A 16,453-nucleotide genomic window follows, 5' to 3' on the forward strand; every position below is an offset into this window, starting at 1 on the left:
CCGGCACACGGAGCCAAACCCGGCCCTGGCGGCCCGGGCCCTGCGCTGCCGGGGGAGAAACGATCCCGAAACGCTCACCCACACGCCTCGGAGGCGGCCTTGCGCCCCTCCGTGCCGTGCGCCTCCGAAGGCGAGCTTGTATGAAGATGGGCGTCACTCGCGTGGGGTAGCCGCTGGGTTTAGAGAGAGTACAGCCCGCTTACTTTTGAATCACCAGACAAATTACCATGTTCTCTCACGTTAGCCAAAAAAAAAAAAAAAAGACTCAATACAAAATCTTACACACTACACGTGACTACTTTTTAAAACCTGGTTTTAGCTACTGATCATATAACCAACCCTTATCGCTAGTTAAGTCCTGTGGAAAAAGAAAAAAAAGAAAAAAAGTGCTTTACTGATTCAATTATATTTACCTGGACGCTGAAGGAATATTACTTGAAACTACAGATCCAGTGCTGAGCTCCAAGGCTGGGGAAGTCTTTAAATAAAAGCAATCTCCACTGAGATAATACATTTTATATGTAAAAGTATGATGTGCAGCACTAGTTAAGAACAAAATGCCTCTTGACTTTCAAGATCAAAAATCTATGGAGGGACATGCTAATTTGCAGGCTTTACACCCTATTTCTAAAGGAGCATAACGACATGGTCCAATTGCATTGACATCTCATGATTAATGACCTGTCGCCTGGGCTTTGTTTTTCTTAAGCAGCAGAAGAAACCAAAATCTGTCTTTGTCAGTTCATAAGCAGCATTTAACTAAATTTTAAACATTTTAATTAAATCTCTCAACCAGTAATAGCGCACCTCTTGAATCCCTCAGCTAAACAAGGTGAAGTTAAAGAGCATACTTGCTTCTTTTGAAGCTCTTGAAGATAAATTTGAGGGCTAAAATAATATAAATTAGTCAATATATTTTGAGAGGTAGGGAAGAGTTACAAGCACTGATTTAAAGTACATGCCCTAGATATTTGCATTCAGGAAAATAAGATGACAACAAGCAAATTAATTGTTTGAGAATACCTAATGCATAATTTCTGACCTGTCCCATATAGTTGCCATGTTACTTGAATATCTCCGTGGTTACTCCACAAAGCATCCCCACTACAAGTAGGTAGCACTGTCATTGTAGCTATGACTCTTCTCCAAGCTACTTCTGTTAACTTGTTTGTAGCAAAGAACCATGAACTACTTGTGACACTAGTTATGGTGCCTCGATTTCAACACAGTAATTCATTAGGAAAAATATTTTGTTACTGTGTTAAAACAGGTAGCTCTTGCTTGCAATATTAGGTATTACCATTTAGTATGAAAAAGTTATGTAAATATTTTCATTAAGAAAAAAAACAAAGCCTATAGATCCTGATACAGCTTACATCCACAGCATATTTGGACTTCTACACTGTGCCATCAAAAGTTTTGGGGACAAGATTGGGAGGGATTTCTTGAACATTATTGAGCTTGTTCACAACTGGAGCTATTGAGATCTAAGTATGTGTGACAAAGGCTGCCTACTAAGAAACATCCTGTGTTCATGCATCTTAAAAGAGAAGAAAGTCAAAAGCAAACCCTACTGTATAGCGCGAACTAATAAAGGTTCGTCTCTGGGGTTAATCTCTTTCACATTTGTATACATCTGCCAATCATAGGTGCCTGTGATGCTGCCAGGCAGCTGGAAAGCACCTCTTCTGGATTACACCAGGGCTATATCCATCCTTGAAAATTATATTACTCTTTCTACCATATTCTACACCTACAAACAGTGGCTGTTCAATAAACAATGGTCAAAGTATTTTGTCTTCATCTGCTGCTCTAATATTGTTTCTTAAAAAATATCCTGACCTCAATGTAAGCTTGATACACAAGAGTATTAGGACAGCCTTAATATCTTCAGGAAGCCTCATAAAAGTATGTAGCAAGAGCATTATTTGGCAAACCAAAGCAACCTTATTAGAATACAATTGTGGAGATAAAGTCTGAAATTAAAAAACGGCTTTGCTTATAGTAGTAAGCAGTTGTACTCACAAATTACAATAATATTTGGTTTACATTTTTTAATCTTGTAAAAAAAAAAATCTTACAATAAACTATTACTCTGAATATCCAAGCAAACATGTCTAGCCACAATAATAATTCCAATGAAAATACATACACAAATTAGAAGAATATACAAAAATTCAAATATGAAATCCCTAAACTTCACAGTTAGAATCTCTTTTAAAAATAGTATTTGAAAGGATATGCAATGCTGATAGGTTTTGGGGAGAAAAAGACTGAACACCCTAGTGGTTGTTAGATCACCAGTTTGCTCTAGTTCACAGACCTGAAAATACTTCCTAAAAACAAGTGAACCTGCTGGTTTGCATTTAGGAGAGCAGAGTTTCATAAGCATTCAATGCCACCTTAAGCAGCCCCCAAGCCCCTGGCATTCAAAAAAGAGTTTGTGTCATCCTGTCACCCCACTACAACCATCCCATCCCCTCCCCACCCTTTTCCCCACAGAAGTCTCATGATTTACCTCCTGTTGATGCCCAGGTCAGACCTTGCCTTCTGCAAGTGGCTGTCAGCAGCAGGGAGCCACTAGATTATCTCAGAACCACAACCTCCAACTGACCAACACCTAAATTTATGTGGGAATCGATTCATGTCTGGAATAACCCAGAAGATCAGTAAATACAGACTTCTCTAAATCAGAAGTTATTTTATTCTGGCACAGCCAAGAGGGTGGAACAGGTATGGGGAGCATAAGTAGACACTGCAACTTTCAGTACTTTCTGTGCTCCCCTAGGCCTTCAGGGCTGAAAACTAGTGATATGATAAAATGGTCTGTTCATTTGGGGTTTGTTTATCTGTTTTGTTTTGGGGTTTTTTTAAATAGTCAGCTGTAAAAAAGGCATAGTTAGCTTCTGTATGAATGTAAAGTTGCTTTTAGTTGCCTTTCTACTTCTTCAAAAGAATTAAGGGCCTCTGGAAGGCTTGAAAAAATTAAAAGGTAATAAATATGTGATGTTCCAGATAGTACCATCAATGAGTTGTAAGGAAAAAAGGAAGAAATCAGTCTAATGGCATTAAACAGATAGGCCTTAACCTGCAGCATGTTTATATGCAAGCTTAACTTCATGTTTGGTTTAGTCTTGGTTTGGTTTCTTTAGACAAGTTTGGTTTGATTTCTTTTAGTGAAGTTTAGTTTAGGATCACAATCAATTCAACTTCATCTCAACTACTCCCTTGTGCTACAGCACTACCAGAAATAGCAAAATGTATTTTAAAGATGAAGATACCTATAACTTCATGTTCACAGATTGGAGATCTATTATACGGAATTTTGTTGGTGTCACTTTTCAGACTGTAACAGCACTTGAAATACTTGTTTCTCTGAAGTGAACTTTCAGATCCTTTTAAAGATGCATTTGTTTAAATTCTGTCAGTGTTCAGTAATGCTAATAAAATCTACTCTGAATTTTGTTCATCTCATGAGAGTGTATTTATACATTATAATAAAAGAAACATTTTTTCTGAATCATAACATTGGTAGTATTTTAATATGGACAAAGATTTCTATAGTGTTTCAGTTTGGGGCAGAAAAGGTTAATATGTGATTCTTCTGTCAAAGCAGGCTTCTCAACTATTTGCTTACTTTGCATTAGGTATAATTCAAACCACTCAATACACTGAGCACAAATTAGCTTTTCTGGAAATAAAAATTACTTTCTGGTAAGATGGACTTTCATTTGATTTAATCTCATTACTTGTTGTCTTTCATCTTGATGTCAAAAACTCACCAGTGCTTTTATAGTTCTCTACAGAGTACTTTTATGACTGGAGTCAGGACGAGGGAGAGTTAGTACTGGAGCTTCGCATTTGCACAATTTAAATGGCATGTGTCATTTGTAAAGCCTGCACTGCACATTTCCTCGCAACATCCCTTCCATCCATGCTGTTCAAACGGTAGCTGGTAGACGCAGTCACCTCATCTCTGAATAGAATTCTCCAGAAGAAAATCCATGGTAATTCCACCTAAAGCTTAATTTTTATTTTTTTTTTTTTAATGTATGTGTGTGTGTAGTTTTATATATATAAAAATCAGTTAACTAAGTTTAAAATAAGAAAAATGATACAGTTTTCCCAGAGGAAACAAGTACTCATTTCATTTTATAAATCTGAGCATGTTAAGATGTAAGATGTAAGCTACATTTTCAAATTACCTTAGCTCAGCCCTCTCTTGACACTGTGCAATTATGCTAATTAAGGAACTTTGGTTTATGGCAGTCTTAAATTAGATTTCACTGATTTTTAACAGCATTAAATTTAACCCTCTCATCCAATCCCTACTAACACTCCGTGTTCAAAGAGGGGATGGACCATCACAGCAGTTTAAGTTGATGTAAAATCAGGATTTTATGACTCTCCTTTCGCTGATGCTCAGTTCTGCACTTCTTGTGTGCTGGCCCATACACTGTCATCTCTTCGTAACCAGCTCAGGCGACTGATCCAGCCAAGAAGAAAGCCTACCTCAAAAAAGACATTACTGCTGAACTCCCAGAACTGGTGCGGGAAGGCACCGTGGGGCAGTGGCACGACTATGGGAGCTCCAACCTTAAATCAGTTTGAACTGTTGGGAACGTACACTCCCAGAGCATTCAAGATCTGGTTTAATCTATCCTTCAGGGAAAGACTGAATTCATTAATTTTCTGATCATAGAAATCCACTGTGGTCTTAAACCTGTATTTCTTCTTCTATACTTTCCTTCGCGATACCTTCCATCTCTCCCACATATTCCACACTCACCTGCCATTCTCTTCCTTCATCTACACTATTCTGAAATTGTTAAAAATATTAATTTCATATTTTCCATAGAGGTTTCCCTTCCCTTCATTTAGGGAATACACAGCTCTTCAGCTGTTTTTGTTACACCCTCAGTGATCGTTTTCAAAGTTGTCTACTCCAGTTAAAGCTTCACTACTAAACTGAAAGGTCTCAGAAGTGTCTCTAATCCTATCTACTGAGGCTTCACATTCCCAGAAACAATCCCACTCATTTTTTGAAGTAAAGAGCTAGTTTTCTGTTGCTTGTAAAAGACAGCCAAGAGACATGTCCAAGGAGATTATGCTCTGTAACTGGAATATGCTGTGAAGCAAGTTACTATTGGAAGTCTCCACTGAGGCGAGCAACATGCCTTGTTAGGATGTCTGCTACAGGACAAAGGCACCACTCCACTGCATCAGCCACTGGAGCTACAGTCACGTTATGGCCTGAGTATACCAGAGGGTGGAAAACTGCTCCCTAGTAAAGGTTTCTCTTGCCAAAGGATTGCTGCAATTCGTTAAATGGGAAAAGAAGAATACCCCATTTACTTTAAAAATATTTCAGTTACACTAGAGTAAGATTTCTGTGGTGGAGAATAAAGATATTTCGATAATTAAAATTATAAACAGTTAAAAAAAAAAAAAACAAAAAAAAACCCACAGCAGTAGTGAAGTACTTTAGTTTGAATTGGTTCAAGGCTAATGTGCCAAGAATTTCAGGAATGCTGCGTACATTACAGACAAGTAATCTTGCCAAGTCTCTTAGCACTTGGAAATTCTTTTTCAAGCCTATTGGTGGGGGTAAAACGGGGTGAAGGCAATACTCAGTAAGGAGCTGGCAGTTAGTAAACAGATGTTTACATAGTTATAAGATTTCAGCTCCTTGCAAGAAGAAGATAATTTGTTTGATAAAACACTTAAGTGTAACGTGTTGGGCTGTGTAATTTTATTCAGACTCAAAGCCAAAAATTTTATCAAGTGAAAGCATGCAGTAGGTTTTAAGGTTGGGATAAATTCATTACAAACTTTTGCTTTACAGGAGAGCTCACACTGCACTTTCCTTTTTATTTTCAGAATTACTACTATGTGTATGTAAATGGAAGTCAGGTATTCAGATGATTTTTTGCTCCCTTATTTCTTAAAAAATGTGGTCTGAGGTCACATTTTTAAAGCTGGTAGAGGTTACTGATAAAAGCAATTAATGTAGTATATGCTTCTATTGCAGCTACTTGCTCTAGTGTAAGAGACCCCTAACCTTAAGGTAACCCCAAGTGGTGAACTGAAAGACAAAACCTGTATTCAGATGCATTGTTAATTAACTCCAACAATACGGTTGCAAGGGGAGGAGTGAAAACTGGACAAACAGGTTATGTAACATTTAGAAACTTCATGAAGTACACTTAGTAAAAATACCCAAATTTAAGAAGGTTTTTCTGACCTGGTTGCCTACCCAACTACACAAGCCTGTGCTAGGACAAAATGGAAGTGGGAGCAAGTGCTCAGAAATGTTCCATACCACTGCTGATGAATATCAAACCTCAGCACAAGGGAATTCAAAAACAAACATCCATTTCACGGCAGCACGAAAAGGCTCCTGCCTGCCTTGGAAATAGGTGATAAAATATTTTCCAGCAGCATCACCATCTTTAGCTTTACTCTTCTATTGGAGATCACATACTAAAGTCCATGTATCACCAAGGGTTGGACACAGCCCCATCTGAAATTGGCAGGAGTAGATAAGGGAGGGAAAAACCCTATGGCCATATCATATGAATTGGGAGGGTATATTCCATCAGCCAGTCACAATGGGAGGGTTTAAAGGGCCCTCAGGTGCCCGTCTCTCTCCCTTCCAGTAAATCAGTGACTAATGTCAGCTGCATTCTATGCATCTGCAACAAGCCAAGAAGTACCAGAGGGGGATTTAATTTTAAAAGAGTTGAAACTTGTACCGTATGCCCTCCTCCCCACCATCTGGCTAGTGGGGACGTTCTGTACAAATTCAGCATGCCAACTGCCTATTCAGAAGGAAAAAAATAAGTTTTTCATTCAGTAAAAATATTAAGCAGTTCCTGTTCCATCTTTAAGGGCCTCCAGTGTAATCCAGATCTATTGAGGAGTTCTGAGGATATAACCCTATTTATAGACTACAGAAACTGGTAGTGATAGATCAGTGAAAATCTTGTGAAGTTCAGCTTAAATTAAATTATAACCCTAATGATTCTATGTACTATTTGAAAACTGCTCATCTGTTTAATATATATGAGAGAAATCATGCCTCTGATTAGATATAAATAGTTCATATAATATGTTCAAGGCCAGAAGATTATAATAAGATTTATGAAGATATTATGAGACCATATTTATTATATCACATCAAATATATCTCGCATTTTATATTTCTATTACTCCTATTGTATCTATGATTTACTTAATCATAAATCTATATACCTATCATTACTTTATCTACCATTAGGTTGTATCTAATCATATCTATCCAGCCACATATATATATGGCTTATTTAATATGCTGAACTAGAAAGATACCAAGCTGTAAATATTTCTGATCCATCATTCATTGATCTGTGAAAAATCATCCATCTAGGGGGAAAAAAACCCAAAACGGTCAACGTATCATTTGAAACCTCCAACATGGATTAATTAGAAATTACATATGTGTGCATGCATTGGGAACAAAAAAATCTTGATTTTGCTACTCTTGAAATTGCAGAACAAGACTCCTAGAGCATCTTCTTCAGTAGACATAGATTCCAGTAAACCAGCTGTTTTTAAAAATTTGTCTTTCATATCTCTCATAATTTTCACTCCAAATTGTTTTCCCTTTTTAAAAAGTTGATCTTTGGTTGTTTATAGCCGCACAGTCCGATGCTGTTTTTCACTTCCTGGGACAGATTACAAGGGATTTCAAATAAGATGACCTTAGTGTTTCAGTTTTTCCTGTTGATAAAAAAGTTATATTCTAAGCCACAGTCTTGCTGGAATATCTGAAGAGAGCTCTAGGTTTGAAGAAATTAAACTTTGCAGCAATTAAGCTATCACATCCTACAGAGTCTAATCAAGATACTTCTTCTAGGGTCAAAGCATAAAGAATGAAGAACTGTAACACAGAAACTGAAAATCAGTGAGAAAAAAATAAAGGTCCAATTTTAGATTTATAGGTCAAAACCTATAAAACAGCATTTTCTTATGCCATTTGTGACAAAAGCAAAAACACCATTTTCTCTCCAAGTCCTAGTCCACTTAAAGAAGTATAACCATTTTGAGAGAAAAGAACAAGTGACATCATACATTTCTGCAGCCCTGCACACAAAGGCTTCTAATCCCAACAGGAACTTTGTAGCAGATGTTTTCTCATGAGTTCCAGGTTTATTACAGGTATGCAAGCTTCACAAGGGCTTACCTTTAAGCAGAACTCTTTTTTAAATGTTTACATGATTTTGAACCAGCCTAGTCATTTGTGACAGTAATTCCATTCAACCTTTAAAAATAGTTGAGGCATGACATCCTGTCCTTCCATGTAAAATTAGTCCTGCTCAAACACGGTGCCTCTTCAAACACTAACTGAAGGAGCAACTAACAGAAATTTGTTCAGGATTAAGTTTCTAACAGCAATACCAGCACTTCTGAGTCCTATATATATAGGATGGTTGCAAATACATTTTTTTAATGTTAGCCCTCATTGAAAATATCATACATTACTATGAAAGGCAACCTCTATTAAGATTGCTATCACTAATTCAGGTTCCTGGCTTTGTCCTAAGGACTGAGTTCAGGCTGTAGTAGCCTATAACAAACTTCCTGTGGATGCAAAGCAAATACCATAAAGGAAAAGGCATGGCATGAACACCAGAGAAAGGCTGCATCCAAAAGCCTGATTCTTATAGTACTGCTGTGTTAATAGCATTTGCAGTTCCTGGGTTTTAATATCATATTCTTTAATATTACATGCTGGTTCCTGGAACTGCAATTATAGCAAAGATGTTTGCCTATGCTGAGAAAAGTTTCTAATCCTTTTAGTTGCATAGAAAATCTTGAAAGCATGAACCTTGAGACTTGAATAGAAAGGCCAAATGAAATTTCTCTGAAAAGAAATCAGAATTTGAAAGGCTAAATAGTTTGGGTTTTTTGTAATTGTTTGGATTGACAGCCCTGGGATTTCTAGCATTCGGAAGCATTTTCAACTAAACTTTTTTAATGCCTCTTGAGCATTTTCGGCCCTAATTCATTTTAAAATATGGTAAAAATATAGGGTCACTATATTTCTGTCTAATTTCCTGAGGAGAAATGTGCATATGTACATGTGTTACTGAGTGCACACAAGCCCAGTACCTCTGAATTATAGCATATGCTTAGTACATCTGATGGTGGGATAAGCTACTTGGACAGGGCACAGCTGAAGAAATTCAATTAGAAAACAAGAATCACACGCATCTGTTTTGTTTGACTGCCTCAGAACTTTAAATGCTACCTAAGTTTTGCTGGGTTTCTTGTCTTTCTGTGACATTAGAAATGCTAACATGAAGGTACCATAAATTAAATCCAATCCAGCTGTATCTGGCAGATTTATTCACAGTTTAAAAGGAAGGAAAAATGGTGGGATGGGACAGATAAATTTTTTTAATTAGAAAGAATTTATTTCATTTGTACACAAATAAAGCTACAGTAACAGAATATATCTTTTGAAATATTTTCTCTTGGCCTTCAATCCCTGACATACTGGTGTTTACATACACTGCTCTGCCAGTTATTCAAATATTGCTGTAAAAGTCGAACTTAGTCTCTCTTTAATCTTTAAGCTTTCTACTGCACAACCTATGCTGTTAAGGTTTTTAATTTTACTAGATTTCAGAGGCAGCAGCCAGCCCCCTCAACTCCTTCTCACCCTCCCCCCAAGCAACAGTTGTCATCAGCAGCCATTCAGTCATGATACAAGCCTAAGTGAAGAACTTGACCATATCCGATTGAGATGGTATCTGTGTCACTAAATGTGCCTAAATGAAAAAATAATATTTCAGGAAGCATAGTACTATTTCAAATGTCAATGATATAAGAATTCTTCAGCAGACCATCTCATAAAGTAAAAAAAAAAAAAAAAAAAAAAAAAAAAAGAGCATTGACCATTTAGATGAATAAGTTTTCAACTTCTTAAAATAAGAATCTGAATAGTATAAACCATTAGTCAAGAGCTGCCACAGTCTGTAAGCAGCTAGATAAGTTCAGGATGCTAAGGGACCACAGCTCCTCTTCACTTGTGTCAAAAAGGCAGAAGCTCAATACCTTAAGATTAGGATCCTTGTTTAGCATGGTGCTTCCTTCAAGTGATTTGTATTAGTTGCTGTTTTCTTATGACAGTACCAAAACCTGCTCATCTTAAAATATGTGTATATAGATAGACATAGCATATGCTTGAAAAATGTACTAGTCATGTCTGACACAAAGCAGTGGAAACCCAACTTGTATTTCAAGCATAAGATGGTAATTCAACAAAGATGTTTATCCGAAGGGGCAAAACATCCAAGCTTCAATATCAAAGATCACAACTCAAGAAGAAAATCTACTTAGGGAAAAAAAAAGAAGAATCTGCACATCCCTGGAAAACTGCTTCCTCAGTATCTCAACTCCAGGCTGACTAGATGTCTGCAATCTTTCCCACTTGGAAGATCTGATTCTTGCAAAAGTCTTCGATTGTCACTTAAGGATATGAAATATGTTCTTTAAAATGCCTGTAGTCCTGTAATTTCAGGAACTGTGTGTCAAACATACAACAGATTCAGTCATACTAATGTTGGTTGGCATATAACAACTACATTTACAAAATTCAACAGTGACATTTTGATTCAACTAATGTAGATTTTTAAAGCTGTGAGAAATTATTTCTGTAATCCAGGCTGACTGTATGTGTAACAGAGAATTTCCATCTGTAAACTGTGCACAAAGACTATAATCTCCATTTCATCTATCTAAAATCTTTTATAAGTGCCTCTAACAAAAATTTCAGAGTATTGGCTGAGAACAGATAATAACTCCAAAGGTTGAATGCTGTTTGAAAGGTCTACCTTATTTCCCGTTTGCCTACAGTGATTAAGCTTTTTTGTCCTTGATTAATGACTGATCCTTTGTGAGCACTGTCTTCCTCAGTTACTCTGAGATAAGACTTTGTCTGTTAAACTGGGCAGAGTTGCCATTTTTGAGAAAAACAAAAAGGTAAGGCAAAAGAATAAGGCACTACACAAGCAAACATCTGATAAGCTCTGTTAAAAGAACATTCTCACAAGAGGAACTGTACTCTGTTCCTACTTAAAGCAACTTACAGATCCTGCCTGGTAACAGTTAGGACAGTGATTTGAAGGAAAGACAGTTTAATGCAACTCAGCATAGGTGCTATTACCCAACTCTAATCAAATTAATTTAGAAAGCAGTGACTGAACTGTGAACTCAAGATAGACAAATATGTTTTCATGACAGGGAATAGCTCTCCTGTGACTGTTAGGGGAATATCCTGCCTGGTATCCAGCAGTCTGGCATCCTCTGGTTGATTGACTTGTTAACTGACTAAGCTAAAGCATGGAATCAACCACTACCAGGTATCCATGTCAAGGATTTTCTCATATATATTCTCCAGAGTAGGCTTTGGGGTGATAGGGGTTTTTTTTAATACCTGAGAGATGCTAACACTGACTGGAGCTTTTCCAGTGTATGAAGTTCACATGACTGATCTCTTTGATGAAATGCTGCTCTTAAATGAAGTTTTAATAGGATGCCTCCCCTCTTACCAGTCTTATTTTCATTAAGTGTGTGGGTGTTTCACATCTTTAAGACTCTTCTATCCATGAGTTCCACAGTTACTGGAGGAGAGGGATATATACAGCTCACTTTCTTCAGCAAAGAGGCTAAAAAGGGTTTTGCCAAAGCAGCTGTCTTAATTGCTGAAGACACACATACTCTCAATGCCAAGCACAACGTACAAATTCTGTGCGGCCTCAATTCTGGGATCCCATAGCTCATCTGGTGGTTTCCCTAAAGGATCAAACTCCATCTCTTAATGCTCATGTATAGAAGCTCATTGATGGTATCACTCTTATGCATGAGCTGTTAGCTAGAGAAATTACTTTAGTGTTCATCTTATGGCTGGTGTATAGCTCAGAAATAATTTTAAAGTAGTATTGGCTGCAGAGGACATAAGAAATGTTTATTTACTACTAGGATTCAGAAATAAGGTTGGTCATTTCTCAGCACAAAATGATGGTTCCTCCATTTTCCTTTACATTGGTCAGATGCCCTTTGGAAGCCAGTTGTAAAGAAAAAGAGCGTCCTGTGGTTTCTTTCAGGAAAAAGTTTTATCTGGGTCCAATGGGCATTTTCAAAGGAAGTCTGTTTTATGGTCAGGTTTTGGAAAGAGGTAACCTTACAGTACTCCTGAAAAGTCATTTCCTCAAATGCTAATTCAGGTACACTTGAACTAGCAACAAAGGCAAAATTTATTTCTTTCTTTGCCAAATGAATTGAAAAATTACTTCAAGGAAAGGAGATAACCCTCCCAGTGTATACACCATTAAACAAGCCACATACATGCTTTCTATTATATTTTATTTAAGTAGAGAGGCCTCTTAAACACCTTGAAATAATATGCCTTTTATGTTTGACAAGAAAATAACTGTCAAGTTTATAGCTATACTATGGCTTTATCACAGCAGGAGCAAACAAAGTTTTCCAATTTATGTGCTCAGAAATGGGGTTGACTGGGATTAGTCAGCTATGTCATTAAAACCACAAACCCATTGCATAGTCACTGAGGAAAACTCATTTCCAGGAGCTATTCAGCTGCTGTTTCAGGATTGCTTGCAGTCACTTCCACAGCTAAAATTCACAGGGCTTTGGATTTTCCAGGACCCCAAAAGAAGCAGTAACCATATCAAAACATACATTAGATTTTCACCTTCCCTCATGTCTTCCTTCATTTTCATTTTTATTTGGAGCTCATTTTTTAAAAAAGAAAAAACTTATACTTCATCTGTCAACAACAGTTCCACACCCTGGGACACTCTTCCATTCACTTCCTTACTCAGGCTGAATTAATATTAAATGCCTTATACCTTCTAACTTAACATTCACATTTCTACCTAACTTAATCGAAATAATTTTCATAGAAAAAAATCAATGTATAGAATTAGATAAGAATTACTCTTAAAAAAATACATATTCCCATAAGAAATAGCTATATAGGTCTACATAAAAGGCTTACTTAGCCAGTATTACCTCATAAACTCAACTATGCTGTTAAAACATCACTTACTCTCAGAGAAACTCTACCAGATAGCTATAAAACACATTTTCATACCATTTCTGTATAGCTTGTCAATAAGCTTTCAATCTTTAATGTTTCAGAGCACAAAAATCTGAGTTAAAAGTAGGAGAGAAAAAAAACCTTAAAAATCATAAATATTTCCATTATTGGCTCATACCGATACTCCATGAAGTCCATGCTCCTGGGCCTGGTATGTTCAGTAATCAGTAAGGAATGATTCCAGAAGGTGATCCAAGAAAGGAAACAATTATTTATTTAATACACTGTCAGTATGGAAATAGTCTACTTAAACCATCCTGTATACCTGATGCAAGTGAGTTTATCCTTCTTAGTATAAGTCTGGATGTTCTTATCTATACATATGTCCTTTTTATAATCTGTTTATCTCTTGGACTTCATAAGATTCCATGGTAATTTCCAGAATCTGTCATTTCTGAACAATACAGACCTATTTCACAGCTTTAATTTTTTTCTGAAGCATTTGAAGCCTAACATTCTTAGCGATGATCAGTTTCTGTCAAGTTTCTAAGCAACTAGTAAATAGGATTTTTAGCTGTCTCTTTTCCAGAGTAAAAGGCAACTCACTAAAGTGAGCATGCAAAGCCAACCTCAGATTGAAACCATTACACTTATTTTAATTTTGTAATTCATTTAAAATGTTTGATCATTGAACAAGTCTCCTAGGATGCATATCTTTTCTGGAACATCACAGTGAACAGCAGTTCTTCAACAAGCCTCATTACATTCACTGCATAACATCAGGCAATGTAAAGAGAATGAAAAGTAGCATCACATTCAGTTCATTTTATATTGATAAAGCTTTGTGTCTTGGGACTAACATGCTAACAACCACATCAATGCTTGTTTTGATTAAATGGATTTCTTCCAGCAATTTGGAGCAGCAGTGCCAGAACTACACTGCACTGAAGATATTCACATCCTTGCACATACGGAATGATTTAATTTAGCATCAAGTTACAGGTTGCTCTCTAAACCATTCAATCTCACCAATTAATGTTCAAGTTCTAACTGATCTGTGCATCCTCTGAAGTTCAGCTGCTGGGAGAAACCTTGACCAACTCAAAGTTATTAGCCAACTAGCCCTGGATACATCCTCTGTGACTGTATAAGCAGAACTACGAGCATCAGACAAAAACTGTCGGAACAGAACATGACAATAGCACTGTTAGCATGGATTCATCATCCCTCCTGAGCTTTAATTTAATACCTGTCCAGATGAGTAGTGGATGAATACTGAGAAAAGAACAACAAAAAACCCTAGAAGAAAAAGTAGTTGGTCATCTACTGATAATATTTATTAAAAGGCATTGAGCCACTATTAAGCAAACAATCCCAAGGACTTACCCCGCTAGATAAAAGAATGTGATCCTCAGAAATAAAAACCTTATTCTCAACACCATGCAGGGCAACCTGCTGAGCTCAACTGCACTTCCCACCCCTATAAGTGTTTGTAGAGTCAAAGAAGCAAATGTTAATATTTGGTGTATATCAGCCCTGCCAACATCAAACAAACCCAGGGAGAATGAATACGATGTTTCTTTAAGCATGTAGTGCTTGAGCTGTTAGCCGCTATAAAAACATTAGGAGTAAGAAAGAAAATAGTGAACATTACTGTGAACCAAAACAGGAAAAGCAGATTTCCCTCCCATCCCCCGCCAGTTATAGCCCTGGTACTTTTTTTCCAAAATATATCATGTCAAAGGAATGTGCCTTTCTTTGCCTGCTGACCCCTCATTTAGAGAAGTATGCTATTCAACATCATTTAGTGCACAAAGAGCAAGGAAGTTTAACTGTTTCAAAGGAGTGCAGAATTTCAGCTCTTGTGCAGAAGCAGCTCAGGCTGCTTCTGAATGCTCATCACATAGATTAATACTGAGCACATATTGGATGAAAAAGAACAGTAAGTCAGAGAGATGGTTCCATTCCAGATTTACCCCTTCTCCCCCTGCTGCTAAATAGCTTCCATTTCCTTGTGAAACAGCAACAACTTCAGATAACTATTGAGTTCTCCTAAAGATATTCATGTTGCATTTAAGTCAAGAAATTATGATCTACCAAAGCATTTAAGAAATTAAGTTACAAGCCCTACTGCCAAGAATTCAACCTTTTATTTAACACAGATTTACATGACAAAGAGCCCAAATACTGCTCAGTCATTACACCTGATTTCAGATTGACGTCTCTTAGACATAAAGCCCTTGCAGCCCAGAGAACAGCAGAGCATAATGTTTATAGCTAACGGAACAGTTAAGAGAGGGAAGACTGGTTTATTTTAGATACATATTTAGGAATCTATTTTCTCAAATATATCCCCCGGAGTGCAACAAGCAAATTCAAGACTATCAAAAATAAAAGGAAGTTTAACTATTTTCTTCAACCAGCTAGGAAAGAGCTGAGTGATTCAAGATGAACTGAAATTAACACTGAAAATGGCTCATGACAGCAGTGAAATATGGATTTTTGAGATCTTCAGACAGGTAATGACTACTTAAAGCTTCACGGTCTCAGACCCCAATTGCTTTAAGTGTCCAGTAATTTCCACAGAATCAAAAATTAGTTGTTCTCAGGGCAAGTATTCTCAAAGTCACAGAGCTCTCAAACTTAAACATAGCCATTACTCCCAGATACTGACATTTAGAACACAGTACAACTAAACATCTGATTCTCTCCCTTTAAGATATAGGTAGGTCACTCACAGGTTTACAGTTGAAAGTTTTTGTTGTTTGAGGTTTTTAAATTTGCTTTTACCTTTTCTTGAATCCTCTTGTCTTTCACTGTCGATATAAGTTTCCAAACTGCATGGATAGGAAGCTTTATAAAATAGAAGATGACAGATTTATGCAGTAGATTATCCATAACTTAAGCAATTTCTGTTACTGCACAGTTAAAGAGGCTTCCCCGTCTGGAGTTTGAGATCTGAACTCATGATTTCTGCCTCTTCCCAAAGATCGGAAGTCCTCAACTGTTGCACAATCCTTTTCTGCAGAGCAACTGGTGAAAATCAAAACATCAAATGCAGAGCCTACAACAAATGACCAGTGTTAAAGTGCTAGAAGGGCAGTGTGAGCTGGAAGAACTGAGAGGCAGTTCTACCAAATGCAAATCATTTCCCTGACAGCATACTCTGAGAGCCCTACTTCTGGTAAGAACATTCTGCAAAAATCAAACAACAGTAACTAGGTCCTGATTTTTCCTGCCTCTCGCTACAAAGAATAAATCCTAATGCCTCTTAAAGCTTGTTCAGCTGCAGTAAAGAGGTTAGAAAACTGCTGTTTCTAGCATATTCCCCCTTCCTCCTCAAGC

The 16,453-nt window shown here is 37.0% G+C and overlaps 1 protein-coding gene across 4 annotated transcripts in view; it reads right to left on the reverse strand.

Annotated features, from left to right (window-relative positions):
* The window catches only part of ATP2C1 (ATPase secretory pathway Ca2+ transporting 1), a 65,254-nt gene extending 49,100 nt beyond the window's left edge, over positions 1-16,154 (reverse strand). For 3 of the 4 annotated variants that reach the window (XM_026843179.1, XM_026843178.1, XM_026843180.1), the window contains exon 1: positions 13,287-13,444. Coding sequence is in view for 1 of the 4 variants with exons in the window: in XM_026843177.1 (XP_026698978.1) it covers positions 15,899-16,006 (108 nt within the window). In the remaining 3 variants the exon portion in view is untranslated. Of the gene's footprint in view, positions 1-13,286; positions 13,445-15,898 lie in introns of those variants that run through there. The other variant, XM_026843177.1, reaches the window with a different exon arrangement.
* Positions 16,155-16,453: the final 299 nt, after the last annotated feature.

This window comes from Athene cunicularia (assembly GCF_003259725.1).
Source record: "Athene cunicularia isolate RWA chromosome 2 unlocalized genomic scaffold, athCun1 chr2_part1, whole genome shotgun sequence".
Taxonomy (NCBI): Eukaryota; Metazoa; Chordata; class Aves; order Strigiformes; family Strigidae; genus Athene; species Athene cunicularia.